Source organism: Cebus imitator, unplaced genomic scaffold (assembly GCF_001604975.1).
Source record: "Cebus imitator isolate Cc_AM_T3 unplaced genomic scaffold, Cebus_imitator-1.0 Scaffold125, whole genome shotgun sequence".
Classification (NCBI taxonomy): Eukaryota; Metazoa; Chordata; class Mammalia; order Primates; family Cebidae; genus Cebus; species Cebus imitator.
This window is the reverse complement of record NW_016107440.1, coordinates 404,194-431,247: the sequence shown is the minus strand read 5'-3', so window position 1 is coordinate 431,247 and position 27,054 is coordinate 404,194. Positions and strand designations below refer to the sequence as shown.

General features: G+C 36.2%; 1 protein-coding gene across 5 annotated transcripts in view; it reads right to left on the bottom strand.

Annotated features, from left to right (window-relative positions):
* Positions 1 to 517: 517 nt before the first annotated feature.
* Positions 518 to 27,054, bottom strand: part of PPP2R2A (protein phosphatase 2 regulatory subunit Balpha) — a 78,305-nt gene continuing 51,768 nt past the window's right edge. For all 5 annotated transcript variants that reach the window (XM_017540381.1, XM_017540383.1, XM_037742665.1 and 2 more), the window contains 7 exons: positions 17,703 to 17,868; positions 12,871 to 12,983; positions 11,997 to 12,174; positions 9,427 to 9,591; positions 8,320 to 8,489; positions 5,555 to 5,646; positions 518 to 3,097 (listed from right to left, as the gene is read on the bottom strand). In XM_017540381.1, the coding sequence (XP_017395870.1) occupies positions 2,818 to 3,097; positions 5,555 to 5,646; positions 8,320 to 8,489; positions 9,427 to 9,591; positions 11,997 to 12,174; positions 12,871 to 12,983; positions 17,703 to 17,868 (1,164 nt within the window). In that variant the 3' untranslated portion in view covers positions 518 to 2,817. The remainder of the gene's footprint in view (positions 3,098 to 5,554; positions 5,647 to 8,319; positions 8,490 to 9,426; positions 9,592 to 11,996; positions 12,175 to 12,870; positions 12,984 to 17,702; positions 17,869 to 27,054) is intronic.

Below are 27,054 nucleotides of genomic sequence, written 5' to 3'. Positions count from 1 at the left end.
TTTCCCATCATTTGCAAGGCACTGGTTTTATTCTTCTGGAAATACATAATACTATTTCCATTTGAATTTATGTGTAGTAGAAAAAAGATAAAAATTCTTTATCAGTATGCATAGTTTTCATATGTGCACAATTTCCTAATAAACACCTTACTCAAAAAATAGTCACACACTGAACCTGCTTTCCTCTCTCTAGCTTAATAACTCACATTTAAGGTTTAAAAAATTCTCATTTTGAAACGAAAAAATTGCATAGATGCATTGTTTTTTAAATTCCAAGAGACAGAGGGCTGCACATAAGCTTACCATCCAGCAGTTAATGGTTAAACATGTATTTAGACAGATTTATAAACTAATTCTTCTTACTGCCCAGCCACTAACTAGAGATAAAAAGTGGTTAATAGAATGAAGGTCCTTTCCTACCACAATCTTTTCTAAAAGGTTAAGAGAAGGGATGGAATATGTGCACGTGTATTAATGGCAAGAGAATAGGAAATACAAGCAACTTGACAAGACTAAGTTTATTCTAAGTATAATTTTTATTAATAAAAAGATTAACCATGGCCATGTAAAATGAGTGGCTGGGCTTATAGTTTGCTACACCAATGAAATTAAAAAATTAATACTTGAGAATGTTAACAATAATTTATAATAGCATTCCTTGATAGAGGCATTTTAATTTTAGCAATAATTTCTCTTAAATATATAAACTAATCCTTAGTGTCATGGAGGAGAATCATCATAGCTACCGATCAATCAAAAAAGAATTTCTGAGAGCTGTTTGGTGGTGTTATCTCAAGACACACAACCAAGTTGTAGGAAAATCTCCCAAAAAAAAATCTGGAAAGCTGTCCAGTCAGAACACAGGAAGGGTATCACTGTTCTGACAGTGACACTTCTGACAGGGGAATATCCCACTTGCAAGTCAAGTGTGAAGAATAAATAACACAAATTAAGAATGTACCCAAGATCCCCCAATAAATTAGTAAAAGTGCCATTAAGAATTATCAGACATAGAATCAATGTGTTCAAATACAAATCCAAATTTGTTAAGTCCAAAAGATACAGTAATTTTATTACATAAAATTTCTTCTGTGTGCTAAAAATGTTAACTTACAAGACATAATATTTGTAGTAGTGTAGAGGGAATCACGATAGACTCATTTAATTCTTTTTCATTATTGAATAATAGAACAGTAAGTAGTGGACATAGAAGCACTCAAGAGTCCTCTGAAATTCAAGGTTGTTATATTACGTTCAACCAAAATAAGACTACCATTCTTTAATAATATAAATGCCTGTTCAATTCACCTTTCAAAAATAAAGTCCATTTCTTCTCCATTAAAGCTTCTGCAAGACTGACAAAGGTACATTCTACCTATTAAAAATAGGAGCACTCTTCATCTTTGGATAAGGTATCACCACTTAGGGAAAATGTACTCATATACAGATGACCAGATGTTTATTTGAGGCAGCTGTTGGAGTTCATTAAGCACTTTTTGAACGCTGTACCTTTAAAAATTTGTCTTTAATATAGCTTTGGAAAACCAAAAATAGAAGAAAAATATTTATAGAAAAGAAAATTTCATTCTGATAGCAGTAAAAAAAAAAAAAAAAAAAAAAAGTAGTGCAGTGTCACTTGATGTTAGTTTTCTGCTCTATGAATGACAAAAAAACTTTTGTTAAAAATGTTTTATAAGTCTTTGACTTAGTATTTAGTAAGGCAAAAATGAAATTAAGCACTGTAGAAAGTATTTAGAAATTAAGTTCTACAAATTTGGTTCCCATTTACAACAATTTCATTAACAGATATCGAGTTAAGTAGAGATAAAACGTATCCAATACCGTCATGACAACGGTAAAAAGAAAAAAACTCTAGTATCATTTATAGATTGTGAAATTCTTAATAAAACCAATATATATTCAAAATATGTTCATACATAACCAATACCTCTCCTTCTGCATGTAAAAGAACACTTGTTAAAAATAATTAACAAAAATACCAATAAAACAATGAAAACCCATTTTGTTTCACTGTGCCTAAAGGTATGACACAAAATATTGGCTTTAAGAGGTAGGTTAAAAAGAAAAAGAAAACCAGATTCTCCATTCTTTGTCACTTTTATTCAGTAGTAGGTTTTTTTCCCCTTATTTTCAGTGCCAGACACGGCGAGGAGTGATTACAGCCAACTGTTATTAAAACATTTGTTCGCAACATATACCCCCTTTATACCACTGACCCCAAACTGACTCATTTTGTGTGCTTTCATTCTTTCTTTTTTAAATATACCACCACCAAGACCGGGTGGAGGGGCAAGGGTAAGAGAGATGAAGGGGAGGAGTCCAGGAGGCCAGAAGAGGAGGAATGCTACAAGCCACAGTAAGAATGAGCTGTATTTAATTTAAAAAAAGGGGGAAGGGGTGTACCCCACAAATGATACAGTAATGAGGATACACAATTAAATCCCATAGCATGACTGAAGGCTTTCACTGTGTTTGACGTCATCACAATGGAAGGCATAAAAAGTGGAGTAAATCAATGTTGATACAGTCCAATCTAGTCCATTAGGCAAGATGGTGCAAGAAGTCATTTAAATTAAAAGTGCCCTACCCTTACCTAAATGGCTAGCAGACATGGAGAACACCAGTGATGAATCCACAGAGCTTTCTCCATGTAGCTATAACAATGTGTTGTCGAATGGCACACTGTCAAACACTGGAAAGGGGTGCCACAATGGACCTCTCTCTTATAGGAACGAATGCTAGATTCAACTATCTCAACTAAGCAGGAAGTGGGTTCTTCTGCTAGGAATGCCAACCCTAATTCACTTTGTCTTGAAATATATACAGATTGTTTGTAGTAGCTACAGCAATGATATTTTCCTTGGGGTGCCAGGCTGTGTGAAGGATTTTCTTATTGAAGTCTAAGCTGTCAACACTTATTTCATCTTTCTTTCGCTTGCCGCTTGCACAGACTTTGCGGGGTTTCAGAACCGTGCGAGGCTTATTGTTTTCCCGCGATGCTTCTAGGGTTATGTCTCGCTTTGTGTTTCTGTCAAACATTCTGAAGAAATTATTGTAAGATCCAGTCATGACAACACTGTGAAAGTAGACAGAACACTCAATCAAACAAGCAGAACAAGAGTTTGTTTTTGTTTTTGTTTTTTTTTTTGGAGATGGAGTCTTGTTCCTTTGCCCAGTCTGGAGTGCAATGGCACAATCTTGGCTCACTGCAACCTCCACCTCCCGGGTTCAAGCAATTCTCCTGCCTCAGCCTCTTGAGTAGCTGGGACTATAGAAGCGTGCCACCATGCCTAACTAATTTTTGTATTTTCAGTAGAGACAGGGTTTCACCATGTTGGCCAGGATGGTCTTGATCTCTTGACCCCATGATCCACCTGCCTCAGCCTCCCAAAGTGCTGGCATTACAGGTGTGAGCCACCATGCCTGGCCTCATTTTACTTTTACCACTAAAAATATTTTAAGCAAATATTTGTAGAAGTATCAGTTTAAAGGGGAGGCAAAGTTTTTAAACTGCCCAAGACACTTCCTTATCAGTTCTACTTGCCACCCATTACTGCTCAACATTTACTATGCATCCTTGCAAACAAAACTTTGTTAAGTCCGAAGCTCTTAATAATTTGGAAACGGTCTGCTGCAACCACTGCTTGCCACACAGTTCAAATTATTACTGTAAACAAGGATTGCCGGACACTGGGGAATTGTTCAAAGTACAAATGATTATCTATTTAGCAATGTCAATTCCAAAAGGACACTTGACAACAATTTTAACCAACCCCTGAAGACAATAAAACAATTTCTTTGAAAACGGTTTATGTAATTTAGATTGACATCCCTGTATCATTTGAGTTTGTGAAGTTTTAATGGATTAGGACACCTACTCTGTGGCTATTTGAAACTTTAAAAAGGTATCAATTAGGCCAGTGTTTCTGTGGCATTCTTGCCAAAAATGTACAGCCCGAATCTAATCACAAGGAAACATTCTATAAAATAACCAGCCTATGTTCTTCAAAATGCCGAGGTCACGAAAGATAAGGAGACTGAGGAACTCTTTCAGAATAAAGGAGACTAACAAAAGATGACAACCAAACTCTGGATTGGATACCGAGCTAGACTGACTCTTCTGTACCATAAAGGACACAGTTATAGTAACTTGTGAGCTTCAATCGGTCTGTGGATTAGATGGCAGTACCGCATCACTGTGAGCGCTGCTTTGGATGCTACACTGTCACTATGTGGAAAAGGGTTTTTGTCAGGAAATACTCATTCAAGAATTCAGGGTAATGAGCATCACATCTGGCACACAAGTTGTGTGTGTGTGAGCACATGTGCGTGCACCTGTGGACAAACATAGCTATAAATAAAGGGAGAATAAACCATGTGATACAGCAAACAGCAACAGGGGAACCTGGGTAAAGGCCAAATGAAGAGTTCTTTGTTATTCTAACAAATGTTCTCTAAGTTTGAAATAATTTAAAAATAATTTTAATATTAAGGAAAATAAATAATTTCCTTCTGATGACAGAACATACAATCGCTAATTATCTGCTTCAACAATACAAGGAAGACCTAGTGGTAGCAGTGCGTCACATCCTAGTTCAGGAGCTCTCTTCGCATTTCTTAATCTTTTTTCCCTTCTTCCCTTTCCTTCTCTCTTCCTGATGCCTCAGGTTTAGTAGTACGCTTAAAGGCAATGTTTGCTACCAATAGAGCTCTAGGTTTACTAGTCCTCATGCCAAAATCAGGTAATTTCAAAAGCCAGATTTAAGAAAACATTCTGTAAGTTCTGTTATCTTCTGTAACATGTAACAGCATGAAACCTGAATCATATTAAGCTCTGTGATAAAGCTGTTGTTAAATACAGTATCTCTAATTACTTTAAGTTTAATTCCAAAATCATGTTTTCTTTTACTACTTTCTGTTCTACTGGAACACAGTGGCAAACAGACAACTAAAAGACTCAAAGTAGGACTTACTTTAAAAAATGGTAACATTTCACTAAAAAGGAATCACACTATGGCAAAACTAGAAATGATAAAAAGCAAAGCTAACTATTCCTAATATTTTAACCATATATATTATGGTTAACATAATACATACATAACATACATATGCATTACCACTTGTATGGGGTGTTAATGTAGCATTTGGAAAACTTGGTGCCTCTAACAATCCAAATGAATTATCTGCCACCTGAATGCTTCTAAAACAGTTTAATGGTGGAATAACCACCAAACTGAAGCTTCACCATTTTAATGGTTGGCATGTCAGAAATGTGATCTGGTTCATAAAAGAAAGAAATTTCTAGACATTTAAATAATTTAGATTATCTAGAATTTGTATACTTTTATATTTACTAGCAAAATACAATGCTTAATTCTTATCTGCCAGTACTGCTGTGCTGTATCTAAGATTACTAAATTTATTTCAAGGAATTCCCAGGGACGAATGAGGTTAGGACTTAGAATGAAATAGTTGTTTCTTTTCTCTAATAAAGTTCACATTTGAATGAGAGGTTTGACTTAAAATCAATTACCTGTCAGAGCCATTCCAACAACATTCAAATTTGTCAAATATGCAGTCATTTTCATACAGTGAACAGAGTTTACTTCTGAGGTATTCATGCACCTATGGAAAAAATACAAACATACCGAAGTGAAATTAGGAAAATTATTTAACAAGTCCATATCTTTAAAAAGAAAAAAAAAAGCATATAGAGACACACACACACACACACCTTTTAAACTTATTAATCTCAATCTTCTTAGTAACAATAAAGGCATTTTGTCCTTTTACAAACACACAAGCCCTTCAGGGAGGCACATTTATTTAGTACTGGTATGACGAGGGAAAACTCCATTCTGGGTGTGACATGCATGTCCTTTATAAGTCTGAATAAAACATTCAGGCGAAAAAATACTTGAAAATTACACAGGTAAGAGGCTAATAAAAAAACATTACAGCAATATCTGAATATCACTATTGTTGGCTTTCAATCCATTAACTACTGATAGCAACACTGAAACTGTACCTATTTCTATTTTTTTTTTTTTGAATCAGAGTCTTATTCTGTTGCCAGGCTAGAGTGCAGTGGTGTGATCTCGGCTCACTGCAACCTCCATCTCCCAAGTTCAAGCGATTCCCCTGCCTCAGCCTCCTGAGTAGCTGGGACTACAGGTGCACGCCACCATGCCCAGCTATTTTTTTTGTATTTTAGTAGAGACGGATGTTTCACCATGCTAGCCAGGATGGTCTCAAATCTCCTGACCTCATGATCCGCCTGCAAAAGCCTCCCAAAGTGCTGGGATTACAGGTATAAGCCACCGTACCCGGCTACCTATTTCTTTCTTAAATACCATTTTCTGGACATAAATTTAACTGAAGCTTGTCTTTTCAATTATAAATGCACATGTTTGCATAGCATACCCATGCCTTGGTTTGGTGATAAATTATATGGTTATCCTGGGCATACCTATTTATCCTAGTTATAGATATATGGTTATCCTGGGCATATATTATTACAAATTTGATAGTATCATATATTACTTATAAATGAATCTCATATTTAAAAAGTAGTCTGAGAAATATGACGTATTTCAACATTATTAATTACAAAAGTTCCAACGTATTTGCTGTAACTCAAAAGGAAAAAATAAGTGTCTATTTCACCATCTTTTTAAGGAGCTACTTAAGGAGAAATGACAGAAACGAGTAGGTGCCTTCTAAATGTTAGAATTCTCTATTCTATATGAAACGATCTAAACTTATTTTCAGTGTCCATTTTAACTTTAAATATAGTGGAATGATTCAGGCCATGTCTGTGACATTAGGTGAAAATCTGTAATACAGAGGAATTGTTATTCATGTGGGGTTAGCATGAAAAGGGAGCATGTAACAAACACACACACACACACACACACACACCAGATAAAAATACCCTTTAATCACACAAAACTAAGCAAGATGCTGGTACAAATTCAATAAAAGTAGTTGTATCTATATATAATACATTTGCCTATAATGTGATTACTTTTAATCACTGTGATTATACGTAGAAACGTAGCAAATCAGGTAAAATTAGGTAGATCATCATAATTTAGCAACATTTTAGGATGCATGTTACAGGGTTTCTCAGTATACATCAGTATGAAGGTAAGGTTCAAATCAATTATTCTCAATGGGAATGAAATGGTGGTGAGGGTAACTGGGAGATGATATATCAATCCTGGCAGTTACACAAATAGAAATCATTTCTCAGTATCCAAGAACCCCAGGTATACCCAAATCTGCAGTTAGCCCTTCACAGATGAAGTTTTGGCCCTCTATATATTTCAGGGATTTGCATCCCTCAAATAGTGTATTTTCAAATGTTCATTAGCTGGAAAAAAAAAAAACTGTGTATGAGTGAACCCGTGCAGTTCAAAGAAATCCGTGTTGCTCAATAGTTAACTATACTTTGAAAGCAAAGCAGTATTTTGTCTTTTTGGCTTTTGTTTCAGTGCAGTATTCTGAAATTTCACATATCAAATAGAATCTTGGTTTATGTTTGTGAGAGGATTTAAAAGTTTGAGAAATGTACTTCCAAGTTTATTGAGAATATATAACATGACTAAAGTATAAGTATGAATTAAAGTGACTTCAACACTGCAGTCTAGGACCTAGCACAGGTTTGTGCTGGCCCTCACCCTGTTCCAGGCTGTGTACTTCTTCATTCTCTTCTCTGTTTGATGTAGTGGACATGGATCAACAGCAGTGGCTGTCTGATAAGAGAATCAAGAACTGACAACCAACATCAGATAGACAACTCCTAAAGCCATCTGCTAAGGCTTTCAAGCCCTTCTCCTTTAGCAGAAGACAACAGTTATCTGCCAAAAGGCAGAACACCATTCCATTTGACTTGGCACACCAAGTTTAATCTCTAGTTCAACTACTCCCCCAACCTGAGCAGGTGCACCTCTACTAGGACTGGCCACTTTCCCCAATCCCCTTCCTGCCCAGAACTTAATGAAGGGTGCTCTTCCTTCCTCACTTTAAATGTACATAGTGGCAGGAAAAAAAAAGTCAATACTGAACCAAATGGGTAGCAAAATCACACTTTAACTGCAAAACTCAAGAGACGACACAACCTAGGTAAGTATATATACACTTAACATAAGGAAAAGCAACATACTTATAGATCTCTGAGGGAAAAGGCCTAATAGTGAACAAACACCATACACGGATTAAAACCTAGTTAACAAAATCCTTCTCTGTACAAAGTAAACAGGGTATATGCTCATTGAAAGAAAAAACTGCAAATACCTGGTATGTTTCCACAGGCCTGTTTTCCATATTTAAGTCCCAAATTTTGACTGACAAATAGTCTCTAGTCATCATATATCGACCACTATGGCTGAATTTTACATCCGAAATAGAGGAGATGATTTCGGAAAAAAATGACCTGTTACTGGGATCTTCAGGTTCTTCAAACACTAAAAACAAAACAAAACAACACAAAAAGGGCAAAGTGTACAATATTCTGGCTTGGACAAAGTATTTCCTAAACAACCATTCACAAACTCCCTACAAGTGAGATAAAATGCCAGGCTAATAAAGAACTGAAAAACATCTCTCTGGCTAGAATTCTCCTGAAAGCTTTTTTGGATAATTGAATACTGAAGTTGAAGATGCACAAGTATGCCGTATATTTCCAGACTCGTGTGACTAATTTAGAACCAGACTCACCTGGGACTTCTGACTTCAGTGCACCAGGTTTACTGGCATATACTGACTGCCTATATATCACCATGAGAAACACACCATCCTTGCCCATCAAATTCACACCAGGATTTTATTTTCCAGCAGCCAGGTAAAATTATTTTGGTAACAGGCATGTATCAATTTGCATGAGTTAATATTCAACAAGACAAGAATATTGTATCCTGAAGTTTTAAAACCAAAATTATTTATTTATTTATTTATTTTTAAGCCAAGAAAACCTCATCTCAGAAGCTCAAAATAGGAAGGAAGGAATGAGCTTCTTCCTAGGAAGCTCAAAATAGGAAGGGAAGAATGAGGGAGAATGGGAAAAAGAAAGGAGCAGCTCTGCTTGAATACAAGGTTAGAGAGCCCAACCACAAGTTCCCAAAGAACAACAACATTCCACAAGAAATCCATTTCTTGGCAATCAACAGACATGCCCTCCAAGAGAGCTTAACTACGTGCTTCTAGGGAAAAATCTGTTATGCCTCATGAGAAGGGAGGCAGATTACCAAGGGTACAGGTGGCCCTGGACACACGTTTAAGACTTGTAAACCTCTGTAATTACACTTACCATGTGTGAGGCTCACTTCAGACAAAGAGAATATGTAATCATTTTACGGAAAAACAAACTTACATTTTAATCATTTTAAGAAAAGAGAAACTTACATTTAGAATGTCTATCACAAAGGGCAGATGCCCTCATGTCACAGAGCCGAATAGTTCCTTTACTGCTGCTGTATACAAATGTGTTACAGCTGTTTGGATGGAATTCCGCTGCTGTAATCACCTCTGTTAGCTCTTCCATATTGGCAGGCTTGATATCCACAATGTCTAGATAGCATTTTATTAAGGAATTTCCACTTAGAAAAAAAAGGGCAAATATAATTCTACATCCCTTAAACCTAAAATCCACTCACAGACCTAAGCACAAGTATTAATTCTGAATTGCATTCCCCTCTTTTTGTGAGTATAAATTCCAAAGGGACTAAAACTTTTTTTTTTTTTTTTTTTTGGTGACAGTCTTGCTCTGTAGCGCAGGCTGGAGTGCAGTCGTGTAGGCACGACTCACTGCAACCTTTGCCTCCTGCATTCAAGGAATTCTCCTGTCTTAAGCCCCCCAAGTAGCTGGGACTACAAGCACATGCCACCACGCCAGGCTAATTTTTTGTATTTTAGTAGAGATGGGGTTTCACCATGTTGCCCAGGGTGGTCCTGAACTCCTGCGCTCAGGAAATCTGCCTGCCTCCACCTCCCAAAGTGCTAGGATTACAGATGTGAGCCACTGCACCCAGCCTGGGATTAACACATTTAGTGCTAAAATCTACCTAAATGAACAATATCAGAATAAAATAGGCAAGTTTTAAATCATTGTAGCAGGGGTTCCCAACCCTTGGGCTACAGACTGGTACTGGTCTGTGGTCTGTTGGAAATTGGGCCGCACAGCAGGTGAGCAGCGGCCAAGCAAGCATTACTGCTGGAGCTCAGCCTCCTGTCAGATCAGTAGCGGCATCAGAGTCTCATAGGAGCTGAACCCCATTGTGAACTGCACATACGACGGATCTAGGTTGTGTGTTCCTTATGAGAATCTAATGCCTGTTGACCTGGGGTGGAAGTTTCTTCCTCAAACCATTGCCTGACCACCCCATTCTGTGGAAAAATTGTCTTCCATGAGACCAATCCCTAGTGCTAGTAAGGTTGGGAACCACTGATTTTAGAACACAGAGGTCTGTCCAAGCGGGTCACAGGTCTCAGAAGCCATAAAGATTGGTGATACATTTATCTTCATAAACAGTAAACAGTAAGAGAATTCCAAAACAAAACCCTTACGAGGGTGAAAAAGGAAAACTGCACGACGAACAATAGAGTTAATTTACTTAACACAAAGTGCTTTAAAAAAATTAATATATGGCTGGGTACGGTGGTTCAGGCCTGTAATCCCTGCACTTTGGGTGGCCAAGGTGGGCGGATCATGAGGTCTGGAGTTCAAGGCCAGCCTAGCCAACATGGTGAAAAACCCTGTCTCTACTAAAAATACAAAAAAAATTAGCCAGGCATGATGGCACATACCTGTAGTCCCAACAATTAGGTAGGCTGAGGCAGAAGAATTGCCTGAGCCCAGGAGGTAGAGGTTGCAGTGAGCCAAGATTGCGCCACTGGACTTCCGGCCTGGGCGACAGAGTAAGTTTCCATCACAAAAAAATAAAATAATAATAAAAAAATAAATATATCCAGTGGGAAAAAAATAGAAAAGAACAAAAAGAAATATAAATGTCTGATGAACATGAAAAGATGCTTATGTCTATGATGATTACAGAAATGCAAATAAAAACAACAAAAGAGAACTCTGTCCCTCAGAAGACTGGGAAAGGTATAAGGAAACAGACTCTTATACACTGTTGGTAGAGTATGAATTATGTAAAGCTCTGTTAACTTTTCAAGTAGTATCTATTTGTACAATACAGTATATTAACAGCATTAACAGCTGCTGACATTTGCCAAGAATTTTAAAAAACATCAATACATAAATATACATCTCTATATGCATGTATTATATGCATGTGTACAGATACTTATGTTTATCGCACATCTGTATATGCACAGAACTTGAGGAGTACAATATAAACAATAAAAATGAGGTCTGGAGAAATTTTTTCAATAGAATATTTTTTATTGACCCAATCATGCATCATGACTTGCACGAATTTCTTTTTCTGTTCTTAATGAGTATAATAAAAAATTCAAATTACAATAGTCCATAATTTGATTAGAAGAAAAAAAAATTTCTTTTTTTTTTTAGAGACAGGGTGTTGCTCTGTCACCTAGGCTAGCGTGCAGAAGCATGATTATAGCTCACAGTAACCTTAAGTGATCTCTCTACCTCAGTCTCTTAAACCACTGGGATTACAGGCATGACGTACCATGCACAGCCCTCACAAATTTGATTTTCTAAAATAAAAAGCTAAATTATAAAAAAGTTCGTATTTCCACAGTACAATAGACAAATTCCTTAAAATTCCATGAATCCAATTTTTAAATCAATACATTATGCCCTTTATGTTTAGCAAATAACTTTCTCCAGTATTCCATTACTCATGTACAAAGAAAAAATAAGGTGCTATACATATATAGAGAGACTACAAAAATGAATCAATTCACGAAGGAGAGATGAAATAAATTCAGTATAAGCACAACATGCCTTCTTCACCAAACACCAAAGAAGAAAACCAAATGGATACTAAAACTCCTGTCTGTAATTTCCAGATGCCAAAGATTAATCCGCAAATCATCTGCAGATAAGTATGTTTCATAATCACTATTAATAGAAATTGAATTGATGTGATATGTATGAGCATTGGCAAATATTCTTCGTGGACTGGCCTCAACCATTAGATCCATAGGCCTAAAGACTGGCACCTGTCAATAAGACACATGAAAAACAGAAATTACATAAGGCTCAGTTTCAAATAGCAATTACGATTCAGAAAACTTCATTTTAGTTTTTGAGAACATAAAATAGAACAATATTACGTAGATTTAATTTCAAAAAGCAACTGAAGTTGATCCTTTCAAGTGTTGAAATGGGAAGAAGAAAAATGAACAATGTGGATAATATATCTCTTTCACTGATAGCAATACTATTATAATTTGAAGTTCTTAGTTCGAATTTCACTTGAAAGACATGTCAAGCTAATAAATGTTTATGGTTTAAAATAAAGAGGCTAAAAAGAAAATTAACCCATAACATGCAATTCTTGGTATTTTTTTAGCTACAGCTAGAAGATTTTATCTATATCTACTTTTTTGATTTCCAAACAAAAGTTACCTTGAAACTTGACCTTGTAATAGCTAACATTACAAACCTGAGACTGAGTCTGATGACGTGAAACACTGTCTTGTGTTTTAGTCCTGCGTCTGTCCCTGGCGAAAGTGAAACCTCTATGTAGGTCAGTTTCTACATTTAAATAAGTCATTCAATGTTCTACCTGATTACAGAATTACTGGGAAAGGGGAGACAGACTGTAATTATTTCTATTCAAGCTCTGGTCAGGGTTTGGGTTATATAATATGAACACAAACACCATTTGTGACTTTTTTTCCTTATGTACTTACTCGTAGTGTAGTAACTGTAGTAGGATCTCTATACCTTCCATCTTCCTCTTTCAAGTTATACCCTTCTGGTCTTTTGTCCCTTTCACTGATTTTCCACAATTTTATTGTTTTATCTGGGAAGAAAATAAAGAAAGTCCTTAAAATAAAAGGGTAATACTGAAGAAGAAGAAAACATTTTAAGGCATTTAAAATATGCTATTCCACATTTCACCTAAAATAATTCCATTAAAAAAAACCCCTAATCTGACTTACTAAAAAATTTCCTATTATCTGCTGAATAAAACCATAAATAGAAATAAAGAAGAAAGATCACAAATTTCTAGATTAATAGCACTTATATAAATTCCACGTGACAGTCAAATCAAGACACAGCCAGGTCTCTATCCCTATCCCTTAGAAGTAATTAAAGCTAGAGGGGAAAAACTTCATATGCATGTGTGGTGTATGCAAACACATATGCCTATACATACATGTAAACATATACTCATACATGCTCAATAATGAATTTTTAAAAATTTAAAGGGAACAATGAAGTTGATTAAGACTGCCTGTATGTATAATCAAAATAGTAAAGCTGGTTTCCCTTGCTCTCACTTCTTAGCAGATCCTGTCAAAGACTCCACAGAGGCCTCCAAAGGACTGGATGCCTCCTTTTTTAAACGTTTCCCCCTTTTATCAGAGTTCATAAAGTAGAAAACAAGGACTGTAGAAAACTGACTGGTTAAAGGCATACACTCCAAGTCCTTCAAGTAGACAAATTCCTGGGTATCAAGGATATATACAATGGCATCTGTTTAAAAACAAACTTTTGTTTTACAATTTAGATTTACAGAAAAGTTGCAAAAATTGTAGTGTATATCCTTTACCCAGTTTCTTCTGTCAACATGTTTGTCAAAACTAAGACATTGACATTATACATTACTATTAACTCAACTATAGACTTCATTTGGAGATTTAGCCAGGGTTTCCACTAACACTCCCTTTCTGTTCCAGAATTCAAACACTACTACATTTTAGTCATCAAGTTTCCTTAGTCTCTCTGCTTTTAAGTTTCTCAGACTCGCCTTATTTTTCTTGATCTTGACAGTTTTGAGTAGTGATGGTGAGGTACTTTGTAGAATATCCCTCAACTGGACTTGCCTGTTTCTTCATGATCAGACTGGGACCATGGGTTTTTAGGAAAAGAACAGAAAGGTGAAGTGACTTCTCACAGCACTGTTCAAGGGGATACATAGTATCAACATGACTTACAGCTGGTGGTGTTTGTTAACTTTGGTCATTTAGTTAAGATACTGTTTGCCAGGCTTCTCCACTATACAATTACTCTTTCACCCTTCCCATATGCTATTCTTTGGAAGTGAGTCACTAAAAGTCCAGCCCATACTTAAAGGGAGAAATAAGTTAAACTCCTTGTAGGGAAGAGTGTGTATCCACATGTTATTTAGAATTCTGCTGCAGGAAGCATCCCTTCTCTCCATTTATCCATTCAATAATTCATTTATATCACTATAGGCTCATGTATATTGATTTAAAACTGTTATAATCATAAAATACCATTCTTAGAGAAAAGCATCACATTCCTAACGATCTTTCATAAGCAATGGGTGTAACAAAATTGTTTAAAACAGTATATAAAGCCATTTTATAAAAACAGTTAAAAACAACTGAGAGAGATACCAGTGAGTCTAGCCTGGTAATCTCTTTATCGTAGAGAAGAATGATAGTTGCCCCTATGGATGCCCTTCTCAATGACGAAGTATAAACAGAGAAAAGCTGCTAACTTTGATAATCTGTAATCTATTTTTCTTCTATGCCCTATGTGATCTTGTTTATAACTGTCTTGTAGGTTCAGTCATACAGGTTTTTGATGTGCTATTTACTTTATAAATTACACAATTTATAGACAGGTATGAGCCTGGCCTAAATCTGTATTTTGAGAAATATTTGTGGTGAGGATGACAACACCTCTGTCCCTGGCCCAATTGTCTTGTGGCCTGTTTAAATCCATCCTCCTTATTAAGGATCCAAATAAAGAAACCACAATGTATTTATAAAACTTTCAGATGAGATGAAATTAGTTTGTAGTAGCTAATAGTGTTTACAGGAACAAAGCTCTTTAAAAATATTTTTTTCCATTAACACAAACACAGGGCACATAGAATTAGGATAGATACGTTATTTCAGTATAGTAGGGACAAGGCAGGCGGGAAATTGTTCCCCTGAATTATCAACACTGACAACTAAAGCACTGCAGAAGCTGCAGAAGAAGAGAGCTCCTCTCACCACAAGCAGAGGGTACGAACAGGGAAAACCATGCTGCTGTTTCCTTTGTGGGAATGCAGCTTTACGTAAGACCCTAAAAACTTCTTAACAAGACATTGTTAAAACACATCCTGTTTATGAGTGAATTTTGTATTATTCATATATGTAAGACCCACGGTCAACAGGTCAGTTTCACGTTTTCTGCAGTATAATTCAGAGAGGCAAAAGAAGATTAAAGAAAAAGAGAATTAAAACACTTGAAGGAACACTAAATTAACTCAACTAATAAGAAGGTGACTATGAAGTCCTTTAAGTAAAAATGATCTGGGAAACCCAGTTCATAATGATCACGAAAAGCCAATGCAAAGATTTTTATAAGATTAATTCTGGTTAATCAAACCTGGAAAGTTTTTACTATTTTCCACCATTCTCCCACAGCTGTAGTTTTTATATAACCCATTACATTGGGAGGAGGGGGTGGTGATGATACTATGCTCTAACTCACAGAGAAAACTACACAAAATAATATAAAAGGTATCACTCAGAATCAACAGATGTTGTCATTTTTCTCTAAATTTCTCTCTTTCCAAATAGTTTTTCATATATAGCTCAAGTCCTACTCATCCCATCCCTTTCCCATCATACCCAGACACAATAGTTCAAATGACTCTCATAATGTGCTTTATCCTTCCACATTGGACCCTATTATTAAGCATTATTTTTAGCATTAAAAAATACAGTCCCTCCCCACCCCGCCAGTTAGTTGTATTTAGTATTAAGCAACAAAAAACAAAAATCTGCAATGTATTCAGTAATGTCTTTAAATAAGGTTTAATCCACACAAGTTGAAATACGATTTGCTTCCAAGTAACAATGAGGAGGAGGGGAAGGGAGAAGCATCCAAGAAACACACTGGCCATGAACCGAGGAGTGTCAGAAGTGGATGATGAGGATGTGGGACTTCATTATACTATTCTCTTGACCTCAGCCTACATTTTAAAAGTTCTCTTTATAAAAAAAGCTGATTTAGCCCTATAAGCAATAAACTGCCATAAAATATTCCAATATATAAAATGTTAAAAACACACTTCCTACTAGGGACATTTACTTCTAAATGTAGAAATTATATAAATGGTTTAATTATGTATCATCTGATGCCAAAGAACAGTGTCTCAAATATCTGGAATACTGAACAGTACCTAAAATATCTGAAGCTATTTGAAATAACTTAGTTTACCATATAAATTAAAACTGACCCAAGACTAGAAGCTAGCATATGGCAGAAGTAAACTGTTCCCTCTACCCATGGTGCTGTGAGTTACAGACTTTAAATAGTTATTTCTGTTTATTTTTCTTCGAATAAGGAGAGGGGAATGCAGTTTATTGTGATAAGAGAGAAGGCAGAGGGTACAAATCTCAATGGACTGGCTGGGAGAGCTTTCATGATCCAGCTACCCAGAACCTAAAGTATGTCCTCAGTCACTCTAAAGATTCCCTTTAGACTCAAGACCTCAAACAAGTCCAAACAATTCACAGGAAAAAGTTTTTTATAAGAACAAAAAAAAGCATCCAACTCATTATAAAGGATTTTCTGATAGAGCCATTACTAACTTTTAATCCTCATTTAACTTTTCCTGGTGGTGGCTCACACCTGTAATCCCAGCACTTTGAGAAACTGAAGGGGGCAGACTGCTTGAGCCCAGGAGTTTAAGACCAGCCTGGGCAACATAGGGAGATCCATTCTCTACAAAAATTTTTTTTTTTTTTTTAATTAGCTGGGTGTGGTGGCACACACCTGTGGTCCCAGCTACTCAGGAGACTGAGTAGGGGAGGTTGAGGCTGCAGTGAGCCATGATTATACCACTGCACTCCGGCCTAGGCAACATATATTGTCTCAAAAAACAAACGACTTTCCTGGGCAAGTATAAAAGGAGAGGAATCTCCTTCCAGCCATGTGGATTGCTGGGAAGAAGGCAATATGCTAATGGTAGTCAAGTAGGAGGAGTGTTCTCCTATAGAGTATCCTGGAATGGAGACCATCCTTAGAGTATTTTCTGTATGTAGGTTGAAACACTCCATGTAGTTTAGGAACACCTAAAAAGGAGGACTGAATTAACATTTATTGAGCACTTTCACTCATGATGTATGTAAAGAGTTATTTAATATTCGTAGTAATACGATTAAAAATTACCATCTCTAGTTTGCTGCTGATGAAAACTCAATTCATTAATTCATTCTTAGTAACCTGCCCAAGATTACGAGACTGAGAAGTGACAGAAACAGTACCTGTCCTAAATCCAACGGTGTGGCAGCCCATTCTTTCCACTACAAACTAGGGGTGTAGTAAACAAAAAATTGGTATCTGAGGATCTTTCAGAAAATCTAAAAACTGCAAAGTGAACTGTAAAAAAGTAAAAGTAGAGTTTACATTCTGTATAGAAAAAAAAGTCCTTTTTTACAAGTATCTCTGTTAAATGATTCCTCTTTGAGAAGAGTAACCCAGTCTACAGGATATGTATAACAGGTAGGTACACACCACAGGCACACGGAAAGAAAATACGTATACTTACCATTGGTAGACAATAAAAACTGAGCAGCATTCTTCTGGGGTAACCACCTAATTTTGTTGATCTTTTCTTCTATTTCTAAACTTTTCAAGTAGTCAAACTCTGGTTCATGGCTCTGGAAGGTGCTGTAAACATTATATTCTCCTCTGCTATGAGACTGGATTTTGTTCTAAAATGGAAACAAAAATATTTGGACCACTGTTGAAAAATATTTCAAAAGAATCAAATATGTAATCAATTGCAAAGGACCCTGCACATTCCTGATAGCCCATTAGCTGTGTCTTTATACGATTACATTTTGTTTTTTTATATTGCTACAGACATTCAAGGAATAAATGAGAAAACTTAAGGGAGAAAAAAGGCTAAACAAAGCTGAATAAATAAGCTCAATTGACTAGGGAAATAATGACATTAAAATATGGATCAATTTGATTGCTAATTTACTGTATGTATTTAACGGTATGGAGGCATACTGATGAAAAAAACTGTGAGCACCCATAATAAGAGAGTTCATCTAAAAAGTAGTGACTAAAGAAAGCCTTGCCCAGAAAGACAACAAGCACACCTTGTTGCTCTGCCCAACTTAGGGTCAACTCCCAATCTGTTACTTAATCTGATGTATTGTCCTTCTTTTCCTTTCTGATGCCCATCTTTTGGTTATTTCCCTGCTGAAAGCTTCTTTTAAAAGAAGCACTTGCATAAATGCAGGGATCCAATTTAACCCCTATCTCCCACCCCAAGACCACTGTTACAGACAGCTTTGTTACCGATCAAGTCCATGTTCAGCATTACCCAGCAATGGCCCCATGCACCCCGATTAACAACTGTTTACTCCCCTTAAATTGGCTTTCTGATCTTATGAGCCTGACACACACTAATGATTAATTTCATTTAGTATCACTATGAAATAATATAATTTAACCTATCTGATAAAGAGACTACTTGTGAATTGCTTCACTTAGCATTAATATCTCAGCAAAAGTGAGAATTATAATCATATTCAGAATTTCATCTTTTGTCCTATTATATTAAAGAACCATCTATGGAAAAAGTTTAAATAAAAAATAGGTATTACTGACAGTCAAATATTTTAAGTAAAAGTGAGGCATCCAGTGAAATGTTTAGGACTTCTTGATAATAAAAACAACCTATTGCTATTCTCCGTATCAAAAAGAAACCTCACTGATTCATCTTGAAAGTCTGTTTTGGGTTGTTTTTTCCAGTAGCCTGACTATCTGGGTTGTTCATTCACGGATGGGTGTATCTGAACCCTTGGACAGCAGTATCAATTACTAGAGAGCAAGTCTGCCAATGTTAAGACTGCAGTGTCCCACAAAACAATCCACATTGGGGATACAGAGGGTAAAAATCAGACTCAGAGTCTTGGTCTCATCACCATACCTACACACCAAATTAGACAGCCTATTCCATTAACATATACATTATATATATAAAATACTCCAATATCACCTTAAAGCTCTGCAAATCTTCCACCTAAAATGGCTCACCCAGTCTCGCAAAGCTTATCATTATATTCTACAAGGAAACCACAATACCATTAAGCAGGCAACTCAATTTTTAATATAAATCCTGCATTTTAGACTGGTTTTTCATTTAACACTTAAAGAGACTATAGCATATAGCACTATGTACACTAGCGTGTAGAGGGACCGAATCCCCACTTTCAAGTAACTTGTATACATCAAACTTTAGTCAAAGTAGAAACTGGTTACGCTCTACACAATTAAGGTAAGCAATATCAAGGGCTAAGGGTGGGCCACACATTGTATTTGATGAGTTAAGAAACGCACAAAACTACAGAACTATTATCTGAAACAGAACATGAACATCTTCCTGTAGACTCAAGCACAACAACATGGGTCTACTAAACATGATCTCGTACAGAATCCAAAAACTAAATCATCAAGGTGTATGGCAGTTTCAATGGACTGCAAGAAGCGCCATCTCTTTGCAACAGGAAATAAATATTTGTATCACAAAATGAGAAAATTCTGTCTAAAAAGTTAAAGATGCCAGGATAATCACATGCACTAGCCTCCCCTCTCTCCTGAAACTTTACTAAAATTATCTTAACAGAATTTTTAAAAACAAGTCCACAAGACAAAGAGTAATGGAAGAAATGACAGTAGCAGTAACAGAACAGAAAAGGCTATAAAACAGATGAGTACGAGTGTTAACTAACAGCAGACCGCTAAGAGCTGCAGCAAACTTTTACTAACACTTTCGGAGGGGGTGTTTCGATTTTAATGACCACGATAGCATTGTTCCCTGCACAAACCAAGTACAGTGAGCAAGCCTGAATAAAAAGAAACACAGCCATATACTCAACACTGAGCCACTCCAACGAGAACACATCAAAATCGAAGGCAGCATTTTTGTTTTGAAACCTCACCTGCAGTCACAGAGAACTGTGACACATCCTTGAACAATTCATATTGGGTTTACCTGCACAGCATTTTCACCTTCCCCTTTTCTTGGTCGCCTTTATGATCACTGAGAATCATCTTAACCATACAAACTTTTTGCACGATATTTTCTACAGTAAGTTTAGATGTGCTTTATTCCCCAGCACCACCTATAACAGCACATGGCACATATAACAGGCATTCAATAAAGATTTTCAAACCAGGACTCGGAATAAGGTATGTCACATACTTTACATACATTAAAAACACAGGACACAAAACCAAAATCACACACACTCAACACAGATGCAAACAGAATTCACTAGTATATAAAGGATATCATAACCAAGTTTTAAAGCAAAGTCATAGCACAACCCAACAGAACTTTTCTGCACTGATGGCAACAGTCTGGATCTGTGTTGTCCAGTATGGTTGCCACTAGTCATGGTGAGAGTACTAGCCATACACTGAGCACCTAAAATGTGGCTACTGCAACTAAGGAAGTTAATCTTACAATTTATTTTTAATTAATTTATATTAATTTATTTATTTGTTTTCAAGGTGGTAAGGCTGACTTTATTCAAACAAGACAGGGACCACTGCAACAGGGTATTGCAGTAGGGGGAAAGAATGGACTCAACACCCCATTAATTTAAATAGCCACACGGATCTAGTGGCTACAGTACGACTCATCCAGTTCTAAAACTTAATGAGGCTATCTTCCTGGATCTTGGGAAAGAAAAGTAGTAGTGCTTAGAAAAATACTGATCAATTGTATTACATTAACAATCTCTACTTATAACTACACTAGTCAGACAATGAAAAGGCAAATTACAGAATGAAAAATACTTCTAACATATGTGTGGATATTTGTTAAAACAGATGGGGTCTTGCTATATTACCCAGGCTGGTCTCAATTTCCTGGGCTCAAGTAATCCTTTCAGTTCAGTCTCCCGAAGTGCTAGGATTACACACGTGAGCCACTGCCACTGGCTCCTCCAACAAATGTAACGGAGAAAGAGTTCATCTGCAGAAAGCGTAAAGAAAGTCTACAAATCAGTAAGAAAAATGATGTACAATCCAGTAGAAAATTTTAAGAGATTTCTAAAGTCACTTCCAAAAGAAAGTATCCAAATAGTCAATAAACATATAAAAAGAAGCTCTGGCCAGGGGCGATGGCTCACGCCTGTAATCAAACACTCTGGGAGGCCAAGGCAGAGGACTGCTTGAGGCCAGGAGTTCAAGATCAGCAACAGAGTGAGACCATCTCTACCAAAAAGAAAAAGAAAAAAAAAAAAATTATTCAAGTGTGGTAATGCATGCCTGTAGTCTCAGCTACCGGGGAGGCTGAAGTGGGAGGATCACTTGCATCCAGTAGTTTGAGGCTGCAGTGACCTGTCATTGCACCACTGCACACCCCAGCTTGGGCAACACAGAAACACCCTATCTCTAAGCAACACAACAACACAATCTCAATGCGAATCAAGAAAGTAAGTACAAGGCTGGGTGTGGTGGCTCACACTTGTAATCCCAGCACTTTGGGAGGCCGAGGTGGGTGGATCACCTGAGGTCAGGAGTTTAAGACCAGCCTGGCCAACAAGGTGAAACCCTGTCTCTACTAAAAATACAAAAATTAGTTGGGCATGGTGGTGCACGCCTGTAATCCCAGCTATTTGGAGGCTGAGGCAGGAGAACTGCTTGAACCTGAGAGGCAGAGGTTACAGTGAGCTGAGATTGTGCCACTGCACTCCAGCTTAAGTGACAAAGCAAGACGTCATCTCAAAAAAGAAAAAAAGAAAAGAGAAAATAAGTATAAACTTAATCATACCCACAAAGTGTTAAATTTTGAAAGACCGATAATACAACACAAAGCACTGACAAAGACATAGAACATCCATAAAATTTATATACTGTTCCCAAGAATACAATTAGCAGAACCACTTTTTACTGTGCTGTCTGCTAACAGTGAATGCCTACCCTATGGCACAATAATTCTATTCATGAGTGTGCAGCAAAAGACATGAGTAAGAATGTTCATGGCAGCATTACTCATAATGGATAAACTGCGGATTTCATTTACTCAAAGTTCTAAAACTACAGGGCAAAATAAGTGTGAGAAGGCAGACTTATAAAGGAGAAGAAGGGAAAAGAGAAGGGTTTTTGGAAGGGTGGGAAGTTCTATTTCTTGACTTAAATTGTTGCTAAGTAATAATCTGCTAGTGTTTTATGTACTTTTCTGTGTCTATGTAAATATTTTAAAATACATACCACACAGCCACTATGGAAAACAATGTGGAGAGTCCGCAAAAACGCTAAAAATAGAACTACCATATGATCCAGCAATCACACTTCTGGATTTTATCCCAAAGATCTGAAAATGGGACCTCAGAGGTGTTTGTACAGCCATGCCCTTTACAGCATTATTCTCAAGAGCCAAAAAGGTAGAAGTACCCGTAATCAATGGTTCCAACAGTCTCTTCATCTCCCTAACTGGGGAGCACTATTTCAACCTGTGATAACACTGACAGTAGATAAAACTAAACATTACAAAGTGATAGGTACAACATGAGTCTCATTCTGTAAAACCCAAATCCCCGAGAAAACAAAACACATATACACACACATCCACCCACCCACCAAAACTAAGCAATATTTCCCCTTAAATGACCAAAAAATAAAAAATGTGGTAATGATCACTGTTTAAGCGACAGAAAGACAAAGTCACATACTACTGGTAGAAGTACAAGCTGATCCCACAAGTCACAAGTTTATTGAACCTTGTCACCTAAATTGGGATGGGATATATTCTTCCCAGCTATTCAAGCACCCCTTTCTACTCAATGGTTCCAACAGTCTCTTCATCTCCCTGACTGGGAGGCAATATTTCAACCTGAGAAAACACTGACAGTACATAAAACTGAACATTACGAAGTGATATGTACAACATGAGTCTCTCACTCTGTAAAAGAAAAGTCCCTGAGAAAACAACACACACACACACACACACACAATCTTTATTCCTGTTATGAGATGATTTTGGTTGTATTCTTTGTAGAAACAATACACATTTTTCATATTTTCCACAATAAACATAGTAAGTACAGTCCAAGAGTTAAAGGCAACACCTGAAAGAATTTCACATTTTGCAACTGCTACTTCTAAAATAAATAATTCCACTGTGTTTTTACAGGCTGAGTATCCCTTATTTAAGATGCTTAGGACCAGACATGTTTCTGACTTCACATTTTTTTTCCATATTTTGGAATATTTACATATATATGATACATTTTGGGGAGGAGACCCAAGTCTAAACAAGAAATTCAGTTGTTTGTTTCATATATGCCTTATACATATATCCTGAAGGTAATTTTATACAGCATTTTAAATAATTTTATGCATGAAACAAAGTTTTGACTGTGATCCATCACATGAGTCTAGGGAAAGTTTCCACTTGTGGTTATCACATCAGCACTCAGTAAGTCTCCAATTTTGGAATACTTTCGATTTTGGGTTAGGAATGCTCAATGTGCAAAAATGTAAGAAACATTCACTTTGCTCCATAAAAAAAAATTTAAAAATTTTAGAAAATATTAAATATTTTATTTTTATCTCATATAAATGAAACTGCAAAAATGTAGAAAGTATTTACTTTGCTCTGTGAAAAAAGCATTAAAAATTTTAGAAAATATTTTTATTTATGAAAACGAATAAAAATGAAACTCTGCAAAAACATAGGAAATATTAACTTTGCTCCGTGAAAAAAAATTAAAAACTTTAGAAAATATTTTTATCTCACATAATAGAAAATAAACGAATTTTTAAAGCCTCCAAATAGAACACTACTAAAACTTACTATTTATTAATGTTTCTTTCATCTACGTGGTGTAGACAATCATTTGTTTTATATTTCATAGTAGTATAAAAGTATTTTAAAAGAGTCAGTGTTTTGTGAAATGGCCATTCACCATTCAGGGATAGTGTAAGAAATGGTACAAAACAAAATTAAACGATATCTGAAAACTACTATCAACACAGGGAACTTTCTAGAATAAAGCAAAATACAAGTCATTCAAGGAACTAAGCTGAAAACAAAAAAGAAATCTCAAAACTTTCTCTAAACTAACGATAATGATGGTCCTGGAGTATTTTAAGATTTTGCAAGGACTTATTATATTATATTCAGTAAGTTAATACTCATTCCCTGAGTGCCTATTATATATTATATACTAAGTACAATTTGGAAGCATATCAGTCACAATTTCCTATTCAAAAAAAAACAATATAGTGGGAGAGATACCTGGTTGCAAACAATTAGAAAGTCAAACCAAGCAGCATTATTCTTTGCCTATAAGACAGTCAACATTTAAAGGAAATGCATAAAATATAATGCTTTAAAACTTAAAGTTCTTAATGGGCTTTCATTCAGATTATCAAAGTAGCTAGAATATCTGTTTTAAATAATGCTACAGAATAAGTGATAAAGTTACATAGGAGGAATGCTTATTTATTCCACATTTTACACATTACTGAAAGGAATGGGGGAAAAAAAACCCTCCATGTACATGCATGTGGACACACACGAACCCCCCACACGAAAACTGTGCCTTGCTCAGACGCTAGCATTCTTCCCCAGTTATGCAAGCAACCAAGGAATGGAGGCAGATCTCCATGAGGCTCTCCAACCTCAACATCTCTCACAATGGAATATCAATCTAACTTGGACCCTTAAGGAATTGGTTTTTCTCTGATAGAAGATTCAGATGACCCCTACCTGGTGTTAGATTTAAGAGAGAGAAAAAAAAGATTCTTTTTATTACTTTTGTCTCTTTCCCTTTGAAGTTCATAAAATAAAACAATTGCCTGGATCCTGTTTTATTCATGTGTTAAATACAATTTATTCTCTCAGGACAGGATAGTTTTGGGAATTTAATGAGCAAGGGAATTTAATGAGTAAGTGGGTAAAATTCAAATATTAGTTTCTCTTTCAAATAAGGATCAAGCCCAATCAATGCAAATTCTGTCATTTAGAAATAACATGATGCAGGTAAATACATGAGGCCCTGGCATTCAAGGCGCCTGATTTCAGACTCTTCTCTGTGCCTCGGTTGGAGAAATAACAAATAAGATAGGAACAGACGGTCTTCAATGTCCTTTCCACTGGTAACATTCTAATAATAAAGACCTCCCTACCCCCAATAAATTGACTATAGATGAAGTTCGCTAGAATATTCCCCTTTGCAAAGGCACAAGTCAAATCTTCCTTAATAACGAGACTAAGAAACCTGCAACAATATCTGTTCTGATCAAGTATTTACCTTGAAAGGGTATAGAGAGATATTTGAGAAAGAACCCAATTTCGATACATTTCAAAACTATCTAAAGAACTCAACCATAAGATGGAATAAAGCAGAAAGACTAGTAGAGTTCATCATCCTTGAACAAGACTTTGAAAAGCTAAAATACAGTGAAGTCTAGATACAACTCTGCAGATGACTGATCTAATAAATGTGCATTTTAAATCCATGTGAAAAAAATTCAAAAAATAATGTAATAACCAGCTGGGTGCAGTGGCTCATGCCTATAAACACAGCACTTTGGGAGGCTGAGGTGGGTGGATAATTTGAGGCCAGGAGCTTGAGAACAGTCTGGTCAGCATGGCAAAACCCCGTCTTTACTAAAAATACAAAACTTAACCAGGCATGGCAGTGCACGCCTGTAATCCCAACTATTCAGAAGACTAAGGCATAAGGATCACTTGAACTCAGGAGGTGGAGGTTGCAGTGAGCTGAAATTGCGCCACTGCACTCCAGCCAGGGTGACAGAGCAAGACTGTTTGGCAATCTAAGAATGGCTACGTAGGGAAGGTGGAAGAGAAAAAGATCGCTTTAACACAAAGTGTAATAAAGTCTAACTAAATAATAAATTTAAAAGGGAACAAAACAATGTTGAAATAATCTATGGGCAGAAAAACAAAAAGTAAAATAAAATGTAAAGGCAGCCAATCAACAAAGCTGAAAAACCTAATGCCTCACAAGACAGAGCTGATGCCCTCTCACAATATGTGGCCTGTCCAAATTCGATAAATATACCAACAAACAAGAGGGCACAGAACAAAATGCTTTAATTATTGGAAGTATTAAGGAGTAAAGTAAAACCAAAATCCAATAAAATATTTTCAGTCACCAAATTGCTACGTTTATTTCTTTAGAAAGGGAGAAAAACGCAGTAACTGCAAAGGGGCAGCTCACCTCCCGACCTTGAAAAAAGAGACAGAAATAAACAATCTAGGAATCTAACAATAGAGACCAGATCAAATAAACATGTCATGTCATTACAGAGATGGTGACACAGGAAAATTTAATCACATGAAAAGGTATTCACCACACAGTACGTGAGAAAAAAAAAATCATACAATCCTAAATTTATAATCAGACTTTTAGAAAGTCAGGCCTTTGGTATACACCAAAAGTGGTTACTTTTGCTTGGTGGGGTTCTATGTCCTTTCTTTGCCACTTGCTTGTATTTACTAAATTACCTATATCGAGCACAACAAATTTAAAATTAAGAGGGAGAAATTATTAATAAGAATACAATGAAATGTTTTATATGCATGAGGCTAGGGAGAGAATAGCAAGGAGAAGGAAAGGTAAATAAATTTAAAAATTAGTGGGCATTATTAATTTCACAGATTTAGAATTGCTTTTGGTGGAGAATTTCTTGGGAACAGGTTGACCATACCTAATCCAAAAATCTGAAATCCATAATGCTCCACAATTAGAAACTTTTTACTCTCAACATGACACCACCAGTGGAAAATTCTACACCTGGCCTCATGTGATAGGTCATAGTCAAAACCGTGTTTCATGTACAAACAATTTAAAAAGTTGTATAAAATTACCTTCAGGTCATGTGTATAAGTATTATATGAA